At 43.4% G+C, this 23,476-nt stretch overlaps 2 protein-coding genes across 9 annotated transcripts in view; both read right to left on the reverse strand.

The window, feature by feature from the left end:
• Positions 1-734: 734 nt before the first annotated feature.
• LOC129860913 (plasma membrane calcium-transporting ATPase 3-like) overlaps positions 735-23,476 on the reverse strand; it is a 50,676-nt gene continuing 27,934 nt past the window's right edge. For 3 of the 8 annotated variants that reach the window (XM_055931826.1, XM_055931827.1, XM_055931825.1), the window contains 12 exons: positions 22,820-23,061; positions 22,143-22,377; positions 21,401-21,580; positions 21,162-21,249; positions 20,952-21,058; positions 20,435-20,626; positions 18,963-19,176; positions 16,899-17,110; positions 16,387-16,494; positions 15,437-15,619; positions 9,717-9,803; positions 735-2,139 (listed from right to left, as the gene is read on the reverse strand). In XM_055931826.1, the coding sequence (XP_055787801.1) occupies positions 1,708-2,139; positions 9,717-9,803; positions 15,437-15,619; positions 16,387-16,494; positions 16,899-17,110; positions 18,963-19,176; positions 20,435-20,626; positions 20,952-21,058; positions 21,162-21,249; positions 21,401-21,580; positions 22,143-22,377; positions 22,820-23,061 (2,280 nt within the window). In that variant the 3' untranslated portion in view covers positions 735-1,707. Of the gene's footprint in view, positions 2,140-9,649; positions 9,804-15,436; positions 15,620-16,386; positions 16,495-16,898; positions 17,111-18,962; positions 19,177-20,434; positions 20,627-20,951; positions 21,059-21,161; positions 21,250-21,400; positions 21,581-22,142; positions 22,378-22,819; positions 23,062-23,476 lie in introns of all 8 variants that reach the window. The other 5 variants (XM_055931830.1, XM_055931832.1, XM_055931829.1 and 2 more) reach the window with 3 other exon arrangements.
• LOC129860915 (uncharacterized) lies at positions 3,839-9,643 on the reverse strand. The gene is made up of 2 exons (XM_055931837.1): positions 6,709-9,643; positions 3,839-6,660 (listed from the first exon to the last, which is right to left on the reverse strand). Exons 1-2 carry the CDS (start codon positions 7,405-7,407, stop codon positions 6,448-6,450), a joined length of 912 nt encoding a protein of 303 aa, XP_055787812.1. The 5' UTR covers positions 7,408-9,643; the 3' UTR covers positions 3,839-6,447.

Consider the following 23,476-nt stretch of genomic DNA (forward strand, 5'->3'; position numbering starts at 1 on the left):
AAAACTCATCAATATCTCGCTGTAATTTCAATGAGAGCTTGGTTGAAAATCTGCCACCCCAGAAAAAATCCAAACAGGAAGTGGAACTTCTCAGGTTTTTGCCTGCCATATGAGTTCTGTTATACTCACAGACATAATTCAAACATTTTTAGAAACTTCAGAGCGTTGTCTATCCAATAGTAATACTTTTATGCAAATATTAGCAACTATGACTGAGGAGCAGGCCGTTTACTCTGGGCACCTCTGTGCACCTTTCATCCAAGCTACTCAATACTGCCACTGCAGCCATAATGAATACACCTTACAGATACCTCAGTTGTCCAACTTCTATTGTAACCACATCACTCCCTACGAACATACACTGTGATATAAGGAATTATTTCTCATGGTTGCTGAAATATAAACATTCAGACGGCTTTAACAAGTGCTCCACAAAGCTGGACATCCTATTTGCAACATTCGAAAAACGAAAATGTTCTTAAAACGATGTAGTGTAGAAGCGTAAGTAAAATGTAAAAGTAAAAATGTATTCAATGGATGTTGTTCTGATATCTATCTGTGCCCCTGTGAAAGTTGTCACTATTGATCACAGTTGACAGCAGTAAAGCATAGTCGAGTAGAAATACATAAAACATACACACTGATATTGTGTGATAGATTCTAAAGTACATAAAGTAATCATTTCCTTTTCATTTTGTGTTATGAAAAACAAAAATAAAGAGAATGAACAGGGATTAATAAAATAATCACTTAAATAAATTCCTTTAATCTTTATGCGCAACTTAATATTTTGAATACTCAGTTAAGTTGTCCCCTCTGTTCATGGTAGTGTCCAAATAAATAACTTAATTCAAGACATATCTACATGAAGAGAAGAACCAAAACCATGAGTACTACTTTTAATTTGTGACTTTGTTTTAATAGCAGATGTACTATATTGTTACCTTTTTGTGTTTTGAAGTTGTTGTATGTGTTTATAAATTTATTTCTATAGTTATATTTATTTTTTTCTTTTTCAAGACATACACAACACATGTAAACACAGAAAAGGAAAAGAAGGACATGACCAGAAGGAGTATATAAAAACAGAAATACAAGGAGACAAATACAGCAGTTAAGCAAACAAACAATACATACAAACATACATCATACATACATACATGGATAGATAAAGCTAATCAATGAAGCATCATTAACTGGAATATAATAATTGTAGTAGTAATTGCAGTAGTAATAACAACAGTAATAATTTGGACAATAATATTTTTAAAAAGCCGAATGAATTAACCCCATTCCACTTTCCATTGAGTCTTTCATTATTTCAATCAAAAGGAAAATAATCAATTCCAGTTCATTCTTCTCTCTACTACACCAATCACTCCTCTATTGCGTGCCTAGATATACATTTCAAAAGTGTCTTTATCAGAGTCTGGTGGGGTTAGCATCGTTGGACTGTGGAGCTTTTTGTGAGGATTTGAGAGTGCTTTGAAGCAGAGAGTGCAGGCTAAAAGCAGTGGCTGTGGGGGAAAAGGTCGGGCAACGAAACAATCCATAAAACCATCGGTCTATACAATGTTATTTCCAGGTAATACTTTCTCTTTCTGTGTCCAGTTCATCTTCATTCCCTCTTTGTTGGGTTACATCCATGTCCATCAAAGTCATCGGTGTTTCCTCTCCCTTCTTATCAACCATGTCCCCAGATCGTAGTTATAAACAGGTCTCCACGTTGTGCAATAGGCTGGCGGGGCGGCAGAGAGAAGCAGCTGGTAGTCTTGCATCTTTTGGGGTCAGATGATCTCCATTCTCAGCAGCAGCAGTGGCGTTGTTGTTGCAGTTGAGTGTAACGGGGAGGCTCTGCTGGCGGTAGGGGGCGGGGCGGGAGGCGGAGCGGTGGCGAGAGGGTGGCTGAGGGGGCTTGGCAAGGGGAGGAGCTTGACGAAGAGCCAGGCGAACGTTGTTGCAGTCTGAGCGCTCTGATTCTTCGGTTTCAATGTCTGTCTCGTCAATCAAGGGGATGTTGTGGACCGAGTCATTGATGAGAAATTCCGGGTGTGCCATGAAGTCGTGGATGGAGTTCTTGGATTCCGGCTTCTCAATGCCATCATAAAGTGGACTACGGAATGCTTTCACCACTTGGATCTATGTTGAGTTTGGTATAATAATGGTCATACAAGGGGGAAAATGCGGAATGGAAAAGGGAATAGATGGGACAAACAAGTGGAGAGAGATTTAGCATTTAAAAAGCGTCACAGTGGCAGATTTATCTGACTAAACTTACCTGAAAAAGTTGTTATGAAAAGATACAACTTTTGATTCTTCTGAAAATTCCAATTAATGTTAATTAAATTCTTAGTTTTATTGTTGTAGGTTTGCCTGGGTGTGGGCAGGCATGCTTCTTTCTGTCCATTGAGGTAATTCCTAGATATTATTTTTGTCCATTTATGGCAGGGTTTCCCAAACTACCCCCCCCCCCACCCGCCCCCCCCCCAAAACCGAGTGTGGGAAACCCTGATTTAGGGGACCACTTTTGTTCAGGAGCATGCCCAGAAGCAACATTTCTGTACAGTCTTTTTCAAGGCAATCAATTACCTATGAATTGAAATGCCTCACTGAACGGATTAAGCCTACTGTATTTGTACAATATGTACATGTCCGATTGGGAATACTCTGTAACTTTAAAGCAATTTAGGGGAAGTAAAACAAATGAAAAGGTAACTTAAATAATGAAAAATCAAAGTTGCTGTTGTCAGTTCAACATAAGACATTTTAAATGTATCAAATACTCATTGATGGATGTACAACATTGTCTGACACACTCACACACACACGCGCACACACATATAGAAACCTTTTTGTACAGAGCTATAAAACGTACATACGGAACAGGTGAAACAACTAGAACACAGAGCATGGGATTGAGACCAGTTTGCAAACCAAACAACAACTGACATGCTGACAGGCTGATCATGTGAGAGCCTCATTTACTGCCATGCTGTAAAAAAAAAACACATTCAATGTGGTCGTGCATGAGATTGTCTTGATGCAGAAGAAAATGCTTATGGGCGCAGTTGGATGAGCTACTGTATCTACTGACTGTTGCAATGTCCAATGAGCCCTAATGCTGCTTGCTACCATTAAAGCAAAGGGAAAATCATCCACAATACAGACCAGCCACAGTAATAACAGTGTATTTAAAATAATTATTGTAAGTGAATTGTACCTTTCTATTGAATATCTTGAACATGTACTTTGTATGTTGTTTTGGGTATATCTCAAGTCGGGTGTTTTAGATTTAAGGACATTAATACAGTCAACCAGATCAGTACAAACATGTCAATATAGTAGACAATGGTTGTGTTTCATAAGGCACAATAGTCACCACACTGGAATTGCAAGTGTTGTACAACAAACCATTACCTCCAATGTCAGAACAAATGTATCAAAACTTTTCCTCATAGTCACATAATAAGCATGTGAAACATGTATGATATACCACCAGTTTTTCTGTGTTACACTCTTAGAAAAAAATGTGCTATCTACAACCTAAAAGGGTTCTTTGGCTGTCCTCATAGGAGAACCCTTTGAATAACCCATTTTGGTTCCAGGTAGAACCCTTTTAGTTCCAAGTAGAACCCTTTCCACAGAGGGCTCTACAAGGAACCCAAAAGAGTTTGACTTGGAACCAAAAAGGGTTCTCCTATGGGGACAGCCAAAGAACTCTTTTGGAACCCTTGTTTCTAAGAGTGTACCCCTGTCCCTGTACAAAAAATAATAACAAATGATGGGTTATTCATCCACTCAAAGTCAGGACCCATTGACACAGAACTCAACATAGGTCTTAAAGGCATTATGGTGAAGTTGACTTTAATATCGTTAATGAGGAAAACATAAATAAGGTGTTCCTGCAATTACTATGACTGGTCCTAAATTGTAAAGAGATGTGCATACTGTGAAGTATAATCAAATCATAATAATACATTCATTCCCACGGAGAATTTGATGTAAAGCAAATAAGTATGTGAACATGAATGCAATCATATTACGTTGCGATGGACACTTCGGGCTGAATCTTAACTTGATACACTACATGACCAAAAGTATGTGGACACCTGCTCGTCGAACATCTCATTCCAAAATCATGGGCATTAATATGGAGTTGGCGCCCCTTTGCTACTATAACAGCCTCCACTCTTCTGGGAAAGCTTTCCATTAGATGTTGGAACATTGCTGTGGTGACTTGCTTCCATTCAGCCATAAGAGCATCAGTGAGGTCGAGCACGGATGTTGGGCGATTAAGTCTGGCTTGCAGTCCAATTCATCCCAAAGGTGTTCGATGGGGTTGAGGTTAGGGCTCTGTGCAGGCCAGTAAAGCTCTTCCACACCGATCTCAACAAACTATTTCTGTATGGACCTCGCTTTGGGCACGGGGGCATTGTCATGCTGAAACAGGAAAGAGCCTTCCCCAAACTGTTGCCACAAAGTTGAAAGCTCAGAATCATCTAGAATGTCATTGTATGCTGTAGTGTTAAGATTGGAAACCCAATTTATGAAGCTCCCGATGAACAGTTCTTGTGCTGAAGTTGCTTCCAGAGGCAGTTTGGAACTCGATACTGAGTATTTCAACCAAGGACAAATTTTTATGCGCTAGTCGCTTCAGCACTTGGTTCGCGTGGCCTACCATTTCGCGGCTTAGCCGTTGTTGCTCCTAGATATTTCCACTTCACAATAACAGCACTTACAGTTGACCTGGGCAGCTCCAGCAGGGCATAAATGTGACGAACTGACTTGCTGGAAAGGTGGCATCCTATGACGGTGCTACGTTGAATGTCACTGAGCTCTTCATTAAGGTCATTCTACTGCCAATGTTTGACTATGGAGATTGCATGGCTGTGTGCTTGCTGTTATACACCTGTCAGCAACGGGTGTGGCTGAAATAGCCGAATCCACTAATTTGAAGGGGTGTCCATGTAACAGTATAACTTTATGGCATCCCCTCGCCCCGAATCGGGCGCAAACCAGGGGCCCTCTGCACACATCAACAACGGTCGCCCACGAAGCATCGTTACCCATCGCTCCACAAAGGCCGCGGCCCTTGCAGAGCAAGGGGAACCACTACTTCTAGGTTTCAGAGCAAGTGACGTAACTGATTGAAACGCTATTAGCGCGGCGTACCCGCTAACTAGCTAGCCATTTCACATCCGTTACACTCACCCCCCTTTCAACCTCCTCCTTTTCCGCAGCAACCAGTGATCCGGGTCAACAGCATCAATGTAACAGTATAACTTTATGGCGTCCCCTCGCCCCAACGCGAACTAGGGACCCTCTGCACACATCAACAACAGTCGCCCACGAAGCATCGTTACCCATCGCTCCACAAAGGCCACGGCCCTTGCAGAGCAAGGGGAACCACTACTTCTAGGTTTCAGAGCAAGTGACGTAACTGATTGAAACGCTATTAGCGCGGCGTACCCGCTAACTAGCTAGCCATTTCACATCCGTTACGTCCACATATTTTTGAAAATATAGTGTACATGCAAGTAACCCTTGTTTAAATCATACGCTGAATTAAAAAAGAGGGATTCACGCGAAAGTCAGAGTTATGGATGAGCATTAGGAATTCTGTTTGCTCAGTGTACTGTACTTCAGCATGCACAAACAATACGATTTGTTTGTTTATTCCCCCAGCAAGCATAGCCATAAAAAAACATTTCTTCAGCAAGCACATCCAAAAAGACCAACTTTTGTAGCAAGCACAACCAAAAAATACCCATTCTACCTCTGAAAATGACCACAAAGATCTTCGACAAGAAGCGACATTACCCAATAACCATGTTGTGATGAGGGAGTGAGGCAACACAGAGACAGTGTTAAGGTTGACTTGTGCTAATTATTTTTCTCTCTCTCTAAGAGCTGTTTGTTTCCATTAAGTAAATTATTTAGAAAAACACATAATTCTTAGGTACCCTCTGAATTAATGTCCCCTTGCGGAAGTTGTAAACTTTCGAGTATAGGTCCCACAATGGTCAATACCAAACAGCTGTTGAAAATGAAATATTATTCAAGTCAATGTATTCACTTGGTTTCTTTTAAATGGGCCACCTAACTTTGAGAAGAAAATGAGAATGCCTGTTTTTTTGCGTTGGAGTTGAATCCCATGGACGCTCCAGACGTATTGAATGACACTAGACAAAGGAAGAGAGGATGTTGGAGGGGACGACAGACAGGTATTAATGATAGTCAAGGTTGGGCTCAATTAATTTCCACTCGGTCAATTCAGGGAACAAAGAGGAAATTAAATTCATGAATTGGTAAAACAATTCTCAGTGAAGATAATGGACCATCCATCAATGTACATTCCATTCCTGAATTTATTTCAGTTGAAATGATCCCAACCCTGACACAACATTTAGGATTTTCTTCACGAGTCCTTTTTCTAAACCAAGACATTCAGCTAGTGATCAGATTAATATGAGTGTGATTCATAGTCTTCATAAAGCCATGAGAAACATAGGACAGGTGAGTGTGATTCATAGTCTTCATAAAGCCAAGAGAAACATAGGACAGGTGAGTGTGATTCATAGTCTTCATAAAGCCAAGAGAAACATAGGACAGGTGAGTGTGATTCATAGTCTTCATAAAGCCATGAGAAACATAGGACAGGTGCGTGTGATTCATAGTCTTCATAAAGCCAAGAGAAACATAGGACAGGTGAGTGTGATTCATAGTCTTCATAAAGCCATGAGAAACATAGGACAGGTGAGTGTGATTCATAGTCTTCATAAAGCCAAGAGAAACATAGGACAGGTGAGTGTGATTCATAGTCTTCATAAAGCCATGAGAAACATAGGACAGGTGAGTGTGATTGATAGTCTTCATAAAGCCATGAGAAACATAGGACAGGTGAGTGTGATTCATAGTCTTCATAAAGCCATGAGAAACATAGGACAGGTGAGTGTGATTCATAGTCTTCATAAAGCCATGAGAAACATAGGACAGGTGAGTGTGATTCATAGTCTTCATAAAGCCATGAGAAATATAGGACAGGTGTGTGTGATTCATAGTCTTCATAAAGCCATGAGAAACATAGGACAGGTGAGTGTGATTCATAGTCTTCATAAAGCCATGAGAAATATAGGACAGGTGAGTGTGATTCATAGTCTTCATAAAGCCATGAGAAACATAGGACAGGTGGGTGTGATTCATAGTCTTCATAAAGCCATGAGAAACATAGGACAGGTGGGTGTGATTCATAGTCTTCATAAAGCCATGAGAAACATAGGACAGGTGAGTGTGATTCATAGTCTTCATAAAGCCATGAGAAATATAGGACAGGTGAGTGTGATTCATAGTCTTCATAAAGCCATGAGAGACATAGGACAGGTGTAAAAAACATAGAAACAGAAACATAGGATAAGGAAAACAGACATTGTGGTAATAAACATATAGATCAGACTCCTAATGGGAAGTGTGTTTGGAGTGTTGCACACGTATGGATCTCAAGTTAGGATTCAGCCCATAGAGAGCTACCTATGATCACTGAACTGACAACCACACCGTCCGGAAAGTAAAGAACATTAAGGGGAAATGATAAGTACCTATAAAGCTGAAGAGCAAAATAATAAGTAAAAGACATTGCTTGGGTCAACGCAAATTCCTTCTATAGTTAGAGTTAGAAGTTAGAGTTCCTACATTCAGATATCTACTAATCTTCCTTATAGACAAGGTAATCTGGAGCTGTTTATAAATTAGATTCATAAATAAAGAAGTCCTTAATGGAAATGATGAGGCAAAATGCAGTACACTTGAGGGACTGTTTTTTAAAATGTGGGTTGGTTGGGTGAATGCTTGGATATTGCATTATACCAATTACACCACATACTTCCAAATTAACCTCCCGCAAAGTCGACAGATCAAATGAAAGAAAAACAGCCAGATCACACCTTTTACACCGAAATACAATCTAGTCTGATGTGTAATCCTGTCTCTTGCATGGTTTACACCTTGTGCTAACATGTGGGTCTTGTGATCTGATCAATACGATCCAATCACTATCTGATCAATGTTTGTCGTGTCTATACATGGTGTAAAAATGTGTCTCTTATCCGTCAACTGTGTCCACAATTTGACCAGATTTCCTGGTGCCTCCCTGTATGCTAATTATTTGACAGTCATTCTTTCACAATAATATTAATTAATTCATTCTTAAGATGACTACTGATGCTATAAGTCAATGGTGCTAGCGGTCAATGATTTTAGTGGAAGATATAATGATGATTTAAATGGTTTGACCTTCCAGATCTGTTTACACTTGATTGATATCCAGATACAATGGGTCCTTGACTACCACGGGAGGTGGTCAGGAAGATCTAATCACAATCAAATCACAATTAGTCTTTTAATCATCTACACCTGACAAAAACACACAAAAAAGTAGGCCTATGTTAGGAAATAAAAAGGAAATAAAAATGTCTTCCTTCATGAGATGCAGAACCTACAACAAGAGAACAAAAGAAACCAAGTAAAATGAGGGTAGTTATTTGTACAAAGCAACACTGCAGATCCTTATTTGGCAGTCTGATCAGACCTAGGGACAGAGAAATTGTTTTATTGGTAAGGTGACCAAAACCGGATGTCTCAGAAATGTCACTGTTGCAGGTTATACTCGAAGGTTTACAACTTTCCAGAAGCGCACACATTGGAAAATAAATGTAACTATTTTTCTTTTGTGTGTCCCTTTTTACCTTGGTTTGTCATCTCAGAAATTGGCATGGCTGCGTCATTGTAATGCTCTGAATAAAATGTCGATCTCATTGAAAATAAGGAGCATACAGACAGTCTTCTCGGGGCAGTTTGAAACACAATTGATCACAGACTGTGTCGAGCCAAACAAAGCAGCAAGATAAAGAAATAGATTACGGCCAGCATTAAATCAGATTAAGGGTAACCCGTGTTAGCCGACAAACGCACGGCTCTTGTTCAGGCGGTGTTGGAGGTGTAACTGGGGTATGAGCTGTCAAATTAGTGAGCTGCTGCTCTTGTGGTCATTGTCAAAAACCATCCCTTCTTTCCCTACCGCATTAGTAGTTCAAAACGGTGATTTAATGTGTAGACTATATCAATGATAAAAAGAATGACACTCAAATGTAAAATCATTCAACAAAATTCATAGAAATTCAATACACATAAAAAAAATCTATAACAAAAATCAATTATATTTTTTATGTGTTCATTAAATACTGCTTGCCAGCTAATGATCATGTTTGAAGAAGTGAAGTAGTCTATACTGAATTAAGAAGACAAACGAGTATGCAGCCTGACACTCGAATAAGAGTCCTGCGGTTGTCGGCTAGCACGGTTCTGATTGAATCCTGGACTAAGATCATGAGGTAGTAGTGAAAAGGATGTAAAGAAATATTAAATTAACAACTAATACAACAACAAAAGTCAAATAAAAAGGTCAGTGGGTCAGGCGCCTCAGTGTTGGCTCCCCCACTCCCCAACACACAAACACGCACATTGACAAACACACATATCGTTTATGCTTAATTGCATTTCTGGGCAGGCAAAGGTGCATTTCAACATGCTCATTTTGATGATGGTGAGTGGACTGTTTTTTGTTGTGTGCCGTTAATGGATGGCAGAAACTCACTCCCAGGCGCACCAGTTGCATTGGCAGTGGAGAGAACTACGTGAGTGGGAGTAGAAATATTGGTTACGTCATGGAGTTGGCTGAGAACTGAGGAGCGACGTCGCGCAGCACCCTGAAAGGAACCACTTCTCTTGAAGGTACTCACTACCTCCATCTGTTGGAGAAGAGAGAGAGGATATTAAAGAGAGGACATGACAGTCGTGCAGTAACTCATGTCAGTTGGTAGGGGGCCCTGTGATGTATATTGGAGGGAACCAGCACGCAGAATGAATCACGTTTAAAGGGAACCAGTAGTAGAACGTTTTGTAGAGGTCATGTTCCACTATGGAGGTATCAAAAGCATGTATTAGATTAAAAAAAGGCATTTTAATAGACAATCCTAATCCAATTTAGAACTCTGTTTTTAATCAATGATGTTGCCCTCAAAATATGGACTGGTAATGTTTTTCTATGTCTCATCTAGATGTTGGTGTGTGTACAAGAAAGACAACAATTAAAACTCTTGTAAAATATTTTCTATACTTGTTTTTAGGATTGATTAACAATGAACAAAGGATACATCAAAAATAATGACAGAATCTGTAATAATAGCAATGACATGAGGAAGAAGGAGAAAAAGTATTATAGTGAGAAATCTGAACATGCAATGGAATCAAAATTACTCTTATAGGTTATAACAATTTAAATAATTATGTTTGTCCTATCGATAAATACAGTGCCTTCAGTAAGTATTCACACCCCTTGAAACTTTGTAACATAACACATTTAGTTGTGTTACAAAGTGGGATTAAAATGGATTTAATTGTAATGTTTTGTCATCAATCTACACAAAATGCTCTGTAATGTTAAAAGTGGAAGAAAAATGTGAACATTTATACAAAATAAAACACTGAGTCAATACATGTTAGAAACAACTTTGGCAGCGATTACAGCTGTGAGTCTTTTTGGGTAAGTCTTCAAGAGCATTGTACACCGGGATTGTACAATATTTGCCCATTATTCTTTTCCAAATTCTTCAAGCTGTTTGAGGCTCTTGATAATTGCTAGACAGACATTTTCAAGTCTTGCCATAGATTTTCAAGCCGATTTAAGTCAAACTGTAACTTGGCCACTCAGGAACATTCAATGTCATCTTGGTTAGCAAGTCTCTTGGTTAGATTTGCCCTTGTGATTTAGGTTATTGTCCTGCTGAAAGGTGAATTTGTCTCCCAGTGTCCATTGGAAAGCAGACTGAACCAGGTTTTCCTATAGGGTTTTGCCTGTGCTTAGCTGTATTCTATTTTTGTTTTCAGGACAAAAGGTTTATTTCTTTGCCACATTTACTTAAGCGTCTTGTTGCAAACAGGATGCATGTTTTGGAATATTTTTGATTCTGTACAGGCTTCCTTCTTTTCCCTCTGTCAATTAGGTTAATATTGTGGCGTAACTACAATGTTGTTGATCCATCCTCAGTTTTCCCATATCACAACCATTAAAATCTGTAACCATTTTTAAATCCCCACTGACCTTATGGTGAAATTCCTGAGCGGTTATCTTCCTCTCCGGCAACTGGAAGGAAGGTTAGGAAGGATGCCTGTATCTTTGTAGTGACTGGGTTCCCTTGACTCTTTTCGGCGCCGACCAAGATGGCCGCCTCGCTTCGCGTTCCTTGGAAAATATGCAGTATTTTGTTTTTTTATGTATTATTCCTTAAATTGGTACCCCAGGTAATCTTAGGTTTCATTACATACAGTCGGGAGGAACTACTGAATATAAGAGCAACGTCAACTCACCATTGTTCCAACCAGGAATATGACTTTCCCGAAACGGATCCAGTGTTTTGCCTTCCACCCAATACAACGGATCTGATCCCAGCAGGCGACCCTATGCGACGCCGTAAAAGGGGCAAACGTAGCGGTCTCCTGGTCAGGCTTCGGAGACGGGCACATCGCGCTCCACTCCCTAGCATACTACTCGCCAATGTCCAGTCTCTTGACAATAAGGTTGATGAAATTCGAGCACGGGTAACATTCCAGAGGGACATCAGAGATTGTAACGTTCTCTGCTTCACGGAAACATGGCTAACTCAAGAGACGCTAACGGAGTCGGTGCAGCCAGCTGGTTTCTTCACGCATCGCGCCGACAGAAACATACATCTTTCTGGTAAGAAGAGGGGCGGGGGGGTATGCCTTATGATTAACGAGACGTGGTGTGATCATAACAACATACAGGAACTCAAGTCATTCTGTTCACCTGACTTAGAATTCCTCACAATCAAATGTCGACCGCATTATCTACCAAGGGAATTCTCTTCGATTATAATCACAGCCGTATATATCCCCCCCCAAGCAGACACAACGATGGCCCTGAACGAACTTTATCTGACTCTTTGTAAACTGGAAACCACACACCCTGAGGCTGCATTCATCGTAGCTGGGGATTTTAACAAGGCCAATCTGAAAACAAAACTCCCTAAATTCTATCAGCATATCGATTGTGCTACCAGGGCTGGTAAAACCTTGGATCACTGTTACACTAATTTCCGCGACGCATATAAGGCCCTCCCCCGCCCTCCTGACCACGACTCCATTTTGTTGCTTCCAGCCTACAAACAGAAACTAAAACAACAAGCTCCCTCGCTCAGGTCTGTTCAACGCTGGTCCGACCAATCTGATTCCACGCTTCAAGACTGCTTCGATCACGCGGATTGGAATATGTTCCGCATTGCGTCCAACAACAGCATTGACGAATATGCTGATTCGGTGAGCGAGTTCATTAGAAAGTGCATTGACGATGTCGTACCCACAGCAACGATTAAAACATTCCCAAACCAGAATCCGTGGATTGACGGCAGCATTCGCGTTAAAATTGAAAGCACGAACCACTGTTTTTTACCAGAGCAAGGTGACCGGAAACATGACCGAATACAAACAGTGTAGCTATTCTCTCCGCAAGGCAATCAAACTAACTAAGTCCCAGTACAGAGACAAAATTGAGTCGCAATTCAACAGCTCAGACACAAGAGGTATGTAGCAGGGTCTACAGTCAATCACGGATTACAAAAAGAAAACCAGCCCCGTCACGGACCAGGATGTCTTGCTCCCAGACAGGCTTAATAACTTTTTTGCTCGCTTTGAGGACAATACAGTGCCACTGACACGGCCGCTACCAAAACCTGCGGGCTCTCCTTCACTGCAGCCGAGGTGAGTAAAACATTTAAACGTGTTAACCCTCGCAAGGCTGCAGGCCCAGACGGCATTCCCAGCCGTGTCCTCAGAGCATGCGCAGACCAGCTGGATGGTGTTTACGGACATATTCAATCAATCCTTATCCTAGTCTGCTGTTCCCACATGCTTCAAGAGGGCAACCATTGTTCCTGTTCCCAAGAAAGCTAAGGTAACTGAGCTAAACAACTACTGCCCCGTAGCACTCACTTCCGTCATCATGAAGTGCTTTGAGAGACTAGTCAAGGACCATATCACCTCCACCCTACCGGACACCATAGACCCACTCCAATTTGCTTACCGACCCAATAGGTCCACAGACGACGCAACCACACTGCCCTAACCCATCTGGACAAGAGGAATACCTATGTGAGAATGCTGTTCATCGACTACAGCTCAGCATTTAACACCATAGTACCCTCCAAACTCATCATCAAGCTCGAGACCCTGGGTCTCGACCCCGCCCTGTGCAACTGGGTCCTGGACTTCCTGACGGGCCGCCCCCAGGTGGTGAGGGTAGGTAACAACATCTCCACCCCGCTGATCCTCAACACTGGGGCCCCACAAGGGTGCGTTCTGAGCCCTCTCCTGTACTCCCTGTTCACCCACGACTGCGTGGCCATGCACGCCTCCAACTCAATCATCATGTTTGCGGATGACACTACAGTGGTAGGCTTGATTACCAACAACGACAAGAGGGCCTACAGGGAGGAGGTGAGGGCCCTCGGAGTGTGGTGTCAGGAAAATAACCTCACACTCAACGTCAACAAAACAAAGGAGATGATTGTGGACTTCAGGAAACAGCAGAGGGAGCACCCCCCTATCCACATCGACGGGTCAGTAGTGGAGAAGGTGGAAAGTTTTAAGTTCCTCGGTGTACACATCACGGACAAACTGAATTGGTCCACCCACACAGACAGCGTTGTGAAGCAGGCGCAGCAGCGCCTCTTCAACCTCAGGAGGCTGAAGAAATTCGGCTTGTCACCAAAAGCACTCACAAACTTCTACAGATGCACAATCGAGAGCATCCTGTCGGGCTGTATCACCGCCTGGTACGGCAACTGCTCCGCCCACAACCGTAAGGCTCTCCAGAGGGTAGTGAGGTCTGCACAACGCATCACCGGGGGCAAACTACCTGCCCTCCAGGACACCTACATCACCCGATGTCACAGGAAGGCCATAAAGATCATCAAGGACAACAACCACCCAAGCCACTGCCTGTTCACCCCGCTATCATCCAGAAGGCGAGGTCAGTACAGGTGCATCAAAGCAGGGACCGAGAGACTGAAAAACAGCTTCTAAAACAGGCCATCAGACTGTTAAACAGCCACCACTAACATTTAGCGGCCGCTGCCAACATACTGACTCAACTCCAGCCACTTTAATAATGGGAATTGATGGAAATTAAAAATGTACCACTAGCCACTTTAAACAATGCCACTTAATATAATGTTTACATACCCTACATTACTCATCTCATATGTATATACTGTACTCTATATCATCTACTGCATCTTGCCATCTTTATGTAAAACATGTATCACTAGCCACTTTAAACTATGCCACTTTATGTTTACATACCCTACATTACTCATCTCATATGTATATACTGCACTCTATACCATCTACTGCATCTTGCCTATGCCGTTCTGTACCATCACTCATTCATATATCTTTATGTACATATAGTAGTAGTTGTGGAATTGTTAGGTTAGATTACTTGTTGGTTATTACTGCATTGTCGGAACTAGAAGCACAAGCATTTCGCTACAGTCGCATTAACATCTGCTAACCATGTGTATGTGACAAATAAAATTTGATTTGATTTCTTTGCAAGGCATTGGAAAACCTCCCTAGTCTTTGTGGTTGAATCTGTTCTTGAAAAACCATTACTTGATTGAGGGACCTTACAGATAATTGTACAGTATGTGTGGGTTACAGAACTGGGGGTAGTCATAAAAAATCATGTTAACCACTATTATTGAACATAATTGAGTCCATGCAACTTATGTGATTTGTTAAGTACAATGTTACTGTTGAATTTATGTAGGCTTCCATAACAAAGGGGTTGAATACTTATTGACTCAAGATATTTCAGCTTTTCATTTTTAATTAATACAAAAAAATCTATAAAACCAAAATTCCACTTTGACATTATGGGGTATTGTGTGTAGGGCAGATCCACAAAATTCAAGCTGTAACACAACAAAATGTGGAAAAAGTAAAGGGGTGTGAAGATTTTCTGAAGGCACTGTATAGGAAAACGTCTTTGGTATCTGACAGAATGATCCAAACCCAGTGTATTTTAAATAAGATTGCATAAAATAGAACTTTTTTGAATGAGAATATTATGTGATGTGTTCACATCACTGGTTCATATCATATAAAAAAAAAACAAGGAATTAATTGTGGTGAAATGAATTAAGGCATCAAAAGGTGAATAAAGAGAGACACAAATCAACAGAGATGAGTCGAGCAAGCAAAAAAAAACTCCTCTTCATAGGACAGTACAATACATACTACAGTACAGCCCTTGTTGGAGAAAGACAAGGGACAGGGAATTGTGGAGCCCAATGCACTGTACCTGAGTTTGAATGCGATTGAGGCCCCTGAACCAGAGGATCTGCCCTCGACGCAGCTCCCTCTCGGCATGGTCAATCTCTTGCTCATCATCTGCCATGTCATCATCAATCATCTCCTCCTTACCGAGCGCATGACCCGCCTCCTTCAGACAGGGCAGGCGGCTGGTGGGTACCGTGGTGATGAGCTGTTTGGTTCAGGGTCAGTGTTAGTTGACAAGGAGAAGAACACAACTTGTAAAACAAAGGGTTTCGGTCTGGTGGGTCTTACATGCTGACCAGACGTCTGCGTGCGCCATCGTGCGCATGTTGATTTTGTCCACCCACACCAGACACGATCAGGACACGCAGGTTGAAATATCAAAACTAACTCTGAACCAACTATATTAATTTGGAGACAGGTTGAAAAGCATTAAACATTTATGGCAATTTAGCTAGCTAGCTTGCTTTTGCTAGCTAATTTGTCCTCGGATATAAACATTGGGTTGTTATTTTACAAGGTCCTCTACACCGACAATTAATCCACAGAAAAAAGGGTAAACAGAGTTTGTTTCTAGTAATCTCTCCTCCTTCAGGCTTCTTCTTATTCTTTGGACTTTATATGGCGGTTGGCAACCAAATTTAAGGTGCATTATCACTACCAACTGGACTGGAGTGGGAACCTGAGTTCATCTTTCAATCACCCACATGGGTATAGGCTCCTAAAAAACAATTAGGAGATGGGAGAGGCAGGACTTGCGTGTCCTGATCGCGTCTGGTGTGGGTGGACAAAATCAACATGCGTGCAGTCTGGTCAGCATGTTAGGCAGTCCTTCCTGTGTAAAAGCCAACTAAAGACTAGGTTATGGATATGTGGGTTTGTCTATGTCAAAGACCTTAATTGGTTCTTGACACAAAACCACTGTAGAACCACAATTTGAGTAACACATTTACACATTAACTCCAGCATAAGTACCTGTCCCCACAGCAGCTCTCCTACTCCCACGAGCAGACACCACAGCCACTGCTCCACATTGAGTGGTGTGCAGCTGAAAGGTTTCCCCCCAAACTGCACAATCACAAACTGTACAGAACAAGACACAGGATGAGAGAGATTTGATCACAAAAAGTGGTTGCCATTGGTTAGCACAACATATCCTGTGAGACAATAATTAAGTAGGAATAATTATTAGGTACAGTATATGACATGGTTGAATAACATTACTAGTGTTGCTATAATGTAAAGCAAGGATGGGCAACTGGCGGCTTGTGGGCCGCATGCTCCTCTTTTGAAAGCCCTCGGAACTCATGCGGGGTCTGAATTTACTGTTGCGATTTAGAATAGCAGAGGGGTATGGATGTGGGTACGTAGACCTGTGAGCAACTACAGCCCCTCATGATGAGTTTTTATATTTTTTGTGGTCCTCACCCCCATCAAAGTTGCCCATCCCTGAACGTATAAGAAGGAAACGCTTATGGTCCTCTTACCTGCATTAAAAAAGTCCCCAGCACAATACTGCAGAAAATAGGGTTGTGGAATATGCCGTCAAAAACGTTCCTTTCACCATGGATCTTACGGGCATTGATCTCGTTGAACAGTTGCATGAGCACAAAGGTGTTGAAGATGATCGTGTAGTGCTCGGAGGGGGGAGAGTGCAGAGGGGCGTTGCGTCCACTATCAATGTTGAAGATCTTTTCTCCTGAGATGGAGAGGAACACAAAAAAGATAAGCGGACAATAGAGTCACATGTAGTTAAAGATATACTTCCTACTTCCAAGCAAAGGTATACTAAATGATCATGTAAAACGCTACAAGCTAAACCTTTTTGTCCCTCACTAATGCCTTTTCTTACACCCTCCCTTCCTCTTCCCCCACCTCCAGCCTCTGTCCCGCCTCCCATCTCCAGTCTCTGTCCCTCCTCCCATCTCCAGTTTCCATCCCTCCTCCCATCTCCAGTTTCCGTCCCTCCAATCTCCAGTCTCTGTTCCTCCTCCAATCTCCAGTCTCCGTCCCTCCTCCCATCTCCAGTCTCCATCCCTCCTCCCATCTCCAGTCTCTGACCCTCCCTCCCATCTCCAGTCTCCATCCCTCCTCCCATCTCTAGTCCCCCCCCTCCTCCCTTCTCCAGTCTCCGTCCCTTCTCCAGTCTCCGTCCCTCCTCCCATCTCCAGCCTCCGTCCCTCCTCCCATCTCCAGTCTCAGTCCCTCCCATCTCCAATCTCCGTCCCTCCGTCCATCCTCCCATCTCCAGTCTCCGTCCCTCCGCCCATCTCCAGTCTCCGTCCATCCTCCCATCTCCAGTCTCTGTCCCTCCTCCCATCTCCAGTCTCCGTCCCTCCTCCCATCTCCAGTCTCCATCCCTCCTTCCATCTCCAGTCTCATCCCTCATCCCTCCTCCCATCTCCAGCCTCCGTCCCTCTTCCCATCTCCAGCCTCCGTCCCTCCTCCTATCTCAAGTCTACGTCCCTCCTTCCATCTCCAGTCTCATCTCTCATCCCTCCTCCCATCTCCAGTCTCCGTCTCTCCTCCCATCTCCAGTCTCTGTCCCTCCTCCCATATCCAGCCTCCTTCCCTCCTCCAATCTCCAGCTTCCTTCCCTCCTCCCATCTCCAGTCTCCGTCCCTCCTCCCATCTCGTCTCCGTCCCTCCTCCCATCTCCAGTCTCCATCCCTCCTCCCATCTCCAGTCTCCGTCCCTCCTCCCATCTCCAGCCTCCGTCCCTCCTCCCATCTCCAGCCTCCGTCCCTCCTCCCATCTCCAGCTTCTTTTCCTCCTCCCATCTCCAGTCTCCGTCCCTCCTCCCATCTCCAGGCTCCGTCTCTCCTCCCATCTCCAGTCTCCGTCCCTCCAATCTCCGTCATTTCTCCCATCTCCAGTCTCTGTCACTCCTCCCATCTCCAGTCTCCATTCCTCCTCCCATCTCCAGTCTCCGTCCCCCCCATCTCCAATCACCGTAATTTCTCCCATCTCCTGTCTCTGCCCCTCCTTCCATCTCCAGTCTCCATCCCTCCTCCCATCTCCAGTCTCCATCCCTCCTCCCATCTCCAGTCTCCATCCCTCCTCCCATCTCCAGTCTCCATCCCTCCTCCCATCTCCAGTCTCCGTCCCTCCTCCCAGCTCCAGTCTCCGTCCCTCCTCCCATCTCCAGTCTCCGTCCCTCCTCCCATCTCCAGTTTCCTTCCCTCCTCCCATCTCCAGCCTCCGTCCCTCCTCCCATCTCCAGTCTCCGTCCCTCCCATCTCCAATCTCCATAATTTCTCCCATCTCCAGTCTACGTCCTTCCTCCCATCTCCAGTCTCCGTCCCTCCTCCCATCTCCAGTCTCCGTCCCTCCTCCCATCTCCAGCCTCCGTCCTTCCTCCCATCTCCAGTCTCCGTCTCTCCTCCCATCTCCAGTCTCCGTCCCTCCTCCCATCGCCAGCCTCTGTCCTCCTCCCATCTAAAGTCTCCGTCCCTGCTCCCATCTCCAGTCTCTATCCCCCACTCCCATCTGCAGGCCCCTACCCTCCCCCCTAGTCTCCAGTCTCGCACCTCCTCCTCCTTTGTGCGTACCTGCAAACAGCAGGGTGAAGATAATGGTGAGCTGGTAAATGGCATGGCCCAGGATGTTCTTCATCATGGTCCGGGAGATGAGGGGGTTGTTGCGGCCATAAGGCTTCCTCAGGAGCAGGGACTCGGTGGGCGGCTCAGTGGCTAGGGCCAGGGAGGCAAAGGTGTCCATGATCAGGTTCACCCATAACATCTGGACAGCCTTCAGAGGAGAGTCCTGGAGGGGGGAGAGAGAGGGAGGGGGTATGGAGAAGGATATGTAAGGAGCGAGGGAGGTAGAGGGAGAGAAAGAAGCAGAGAGAAGGGAGGAGGCAGGCAGAGAGAGGGAGGTAACAGGGAGAGAGGCATAGAGGTAAAGAGAGAGAAAGAGAGGTAGGGAGAGATAATTTTGCTTTAAAGCTTGTTTGGAATGTCCGTAGACGTTACCTACACTACCGTTCAAAAGTTTAGGGTCACCGCAAAACACCAGTCTCAACGTCAACAGTGAAGAGGATGCTGGCCTTCTAGGCAGAGTTCCTCTGTCCAGTGTCTGTGTTCTTTTGACCATCTTAATCTTTTATTTTTATTGGCCAGCCTGAGATATGGCTTTTTCATTGCAACTCTGCCTAAAAGGCCAGCATCCCGGAGTCACCTCTTCACTGTTGACGTTGAGACTGGTGTTTTGTGGGTACTATTTATTGAAGCTGCCAGTTGAGGACTTGTGAGGCATCTGTTTCTCAAATTAGACACTCTAATGTACTTGTCCTCTTGCTCAGTTGTAACCGGGGCCTCCCACTCCTCTTTCTATTCTGGTTAGAGACAGTTTGCACTGTTCTTTGAAAGAAGTAGTACACAGCGTTGTACGAGATCTTCAGTTTTTTGGCAATTTATCGCATGGAATAGCCTTCATTTCTCAGAACAAGAATAGACTGACGAGTTTCAGAAGAAAGGTCTTTGTTTTTGTCCATTTTGAGCCTGTAATCAAACCCACAAATGCTGATGCTCCAGATACTCAACTATTCTAAAAAAGGCCAGTTGTATTGCTTATTTAATCAGAACAACAATTTTCAGCTGTGCTAACATAATTGCAAAAGGGTTTTCTAATGATCAATTAGCCTTTTAAAATGATAAACTTGGATTAGCTAACACAACGTGCCATTGGAACACAGGAGTGATGGTTGCTGATAATGGGCCTCTGTACGCCTATGTAGATATTCCATAAAAAATCTGCCGTTTCCAGCTACAATAGTCATTTACAACATTAACAATGTCTACACTGTATTTCGGATCATTTTGATGTTATTTTAATGGACAAAAAAAGGTGCTTTTCTTTCAAAAACAAGGAAATGTATAAGTGACCCCAAACTTTTGAACAGTAGTGTACATCTTTGACCATTTCCTAGTGAGTTACTTACAGTAAGTGGTCCATTTGGAATTTACACAACAGTGAATTGTGGTGTGGTGTGGAGTGCGAGAGTCAGAGATGGAGTGAGTACCTGTGTGATACAGGCGCCGGTGAAGGCCACGATGACAGCCACCACGTTGACAGTGAGCTGGAACTGGAGGAACTTGGAGATGCTGTCATAGACGTTGCGGCCCCACATGACTGCCTTCACAATGCTAGAGAAGTTGTCATCAGTCAGGATGATGTCAGAGGCTTCCTTGGCTACGTCAGTACCAGCGATGCCCTACACAGAGCCACAAAAAAATAGCCACTTTAAATGTACACTGCTTTGAAAAGTATTCACAGGTCTCACATAAAAAAAACAATACATGTCAGTAATACCTATTTATGTGCATGATAGTTACATAGTAGTAATGTACCCTAAGTACTAATGTAACAATACTAAAGTACATACCATGCCTATGTAACTATATTGTAAATACATAGGGTACATTTAGTGAAATGTAGCGTTAAGTATGGGATTTAATATCTCCCCAAATGTACTAAAATTACTAAGGATGTGTGTCATCACCATCATCATCATCATCATCATCATTTAGATGACTCACCATGGCAAAGCCAACATCGGCCTTCTTCAGGGCAGGTCCGTCGTTTGTCCCGTCCCCTGTCACTGCCACTACCTGCCGCTGCTCCAATACGGTGCTGTCTATGATGCCTGCAGGAAGAGAAAGTTATCATTGGAAATTATAAAGATGCATGGTTAACCATCTGTTTACAAAAATAGTACTGTAGCTTTGAGTGGAGTTTCTCTGACCCACCTTTGACCAGTGTATGTTTGTCTGTAGGTGAAGACCTAGCCAGAACTCTTAGTTTGGGCCAAACCTTATCAATGCGCTCCTGCTCAACCTGTAAGAAATAAAGATTGTATTATAGGGGTATCCACAGAAACTGTTGAGTCTTGTAACACTGAGTTATTGAAGCTAATGAATTGAGTCAGGGCACTTGCATTTTTTGTCAGTAAAAGAGTATCAAACAATACATGAATGATGAATTCTACCTCTCCTTTCTCATTTCTGATTCGTCGGTTGAATTCCTTCCCGTCTATACACAGGAAGTCATCCCCAGGCTGGATGATGCCACACTTGGCAGCGATGGCGCGCGCTGTGTTGATGTTGTCACCTGTCACCATACGCACAGTGATACCTGCCCGCTGGCATTTCTTGATAGCATCTGGGACCTGGTTAGAAAAGACACCAGAGTTTTGCTAAAGCCTTGGCACACCCTCTTACTAGCTGATGTACATGATACTACAGAGAAATTATTGAATATTTACTAAACCTACAACTATAACAAAACCTATCATTTGGAAACCCGAATTAAAATCTTGCAACATTGTGATTTGTCAAAATGATCAGTGACAAAAAATCAAGGCACTGGAACAATGTACCTTGTTAGTTGTCAGTCCCAGTCTGTTGACAGACGCTACGGTGCCATTTATGTTATGTGTGTCTGTCCATGAGAGATTACAATACCTATAACTATATACCTACAGTATAACAAAACCTGTTGTGTCATCCTACTGTGCCAGCCCTTCCATAAGGGCAAGCTTCTCCCCACTCTAATCCTAGGTTTTTAGAAGTTCTTATTTAGACATTTTTCAACAGAATTATCCACTTGAAATGAAGAGCAAGTAACAGGCAATTGTCATCCCTGTGGAAGAACTCCACTCCAAATCTACCTACATCTTTGAAAACAAATGCACCCCAATAGAGAATCCCTCTGCGTAAGGTCTTGGTTACCTCTGGGCGGACAGGGTCCTCGATGCCCACCACTGTGATACAGATGAGTTCACTGACGATGCCAGCCTCGTCCTCCCAGTCAGGCTCAGGGCTGGCCGGCAGGTCCTTGTAGGCCACGCAGATGGTGCGCAGGCCGTCGCAGGCCATGGGCTCGATCACCTTCTTCACCATCTCGTCCCTGTCCCGCGGGCGGAAACCCCGTGGATCACCACCGCCAGCCATGATGGAGGAGCATCTGACAGACAGAGAGTCAGGACACAGATGCTCTGTATGTTAGGGCACAATATTAATGTTTGTCATTTTGTTTTGATCATCAATTCTCATTCAAGGCCCACTTTATCTTGAGGCCCCTACCACCCCTTTCTCTATCAAAGCTGTAGCCTCTATCAAATCCAACTTTGGGCTTTATTCAATCCGTATTGCGGAGGTTCCGCATTACAGCGTGATTTAAATTTAAAGGCAATGTTCTCGCTTTAGAGGAGACTGCATTCACGGTAAATGCTGCATATGTTGGCTCAATCGGAATTTACCTTTACAATTCTATCAAGCTTCAGCAATACGGATTGAATAGAGCCCTTTAATTGTATGTGTGAATCACAGGGAAACTACTTTTCCTACTTGTCATGACAAGGCAGGCAGACAAGGCAGACCGTCTCCAGCCTGAGAGTCAGACTCACTTCTTGAGCAGGATCTCAGAGGCCCCCTTGCTGTAGAGGCGGAAGGATCCATCAGGCAGCTGCACCACCGTGCTCATGGACTTGCGCACAGAGTTGAAGGTGTAGACCTTGTAGAGCTTCTCCTCAGGGATCTGTTCCCTCACAGGGCCATAGTCCCTCTTCAGGTCCAGGATGAAGCCAAGTAGGGCACACTCTGTCTTGTTGCCCACCTGCTTGGGTAGGCCTCCCTCCTTATCTGGGGGCTAAGGGATAAAAGATACCATGATGAAGATACCATGTTTTTGCTCAATAAGTGTGGAGGAAAAAGACAGAATAGGAGACTGGGCAAAATGCACATTTGTATGTACATTTGTATGTAAATTCTGAATTCTATGAATGGTTTATATATGTTGTGTTAACTTTTTATGGCTGCAGGGGCAGTATTGAGTAGCTTGGAGAAAAGGTGCCCATTTCAAACGGCCTCGTACTCAATTCTTGCTCGTACAATATGCATATTATTATTAATATTGGATAGAAAACACTCTCAAGTTTCTAAAACCGTTTGAATTATATCTGTGAGTAAAACAGAACTCATTTTGCAGCAAACTTCATGTCAGAAAGTGAAAAATCTGAAATCGGGGCTCTGTTCTAGGGCCTCCCTAATCTTTTGCTTGAAAT

The sequence above is a fragment of the Salvelinus fontinalis genome, chromosome 8 (genome assembly GCF_029448725.1).
Source record: "Salvelinus fontinalis isolate EN_2023a chromosome 8, ASM2944872v1, whole genome shotgun sequence".
Classification (NCBI taxonomy): domain Eukaryota; kingdom Metazoa; phylum Chordata; class Actinopteri; order Salmoniformes; family Salmonidae; genus Salvelinus; species Salvelinus fontinalis.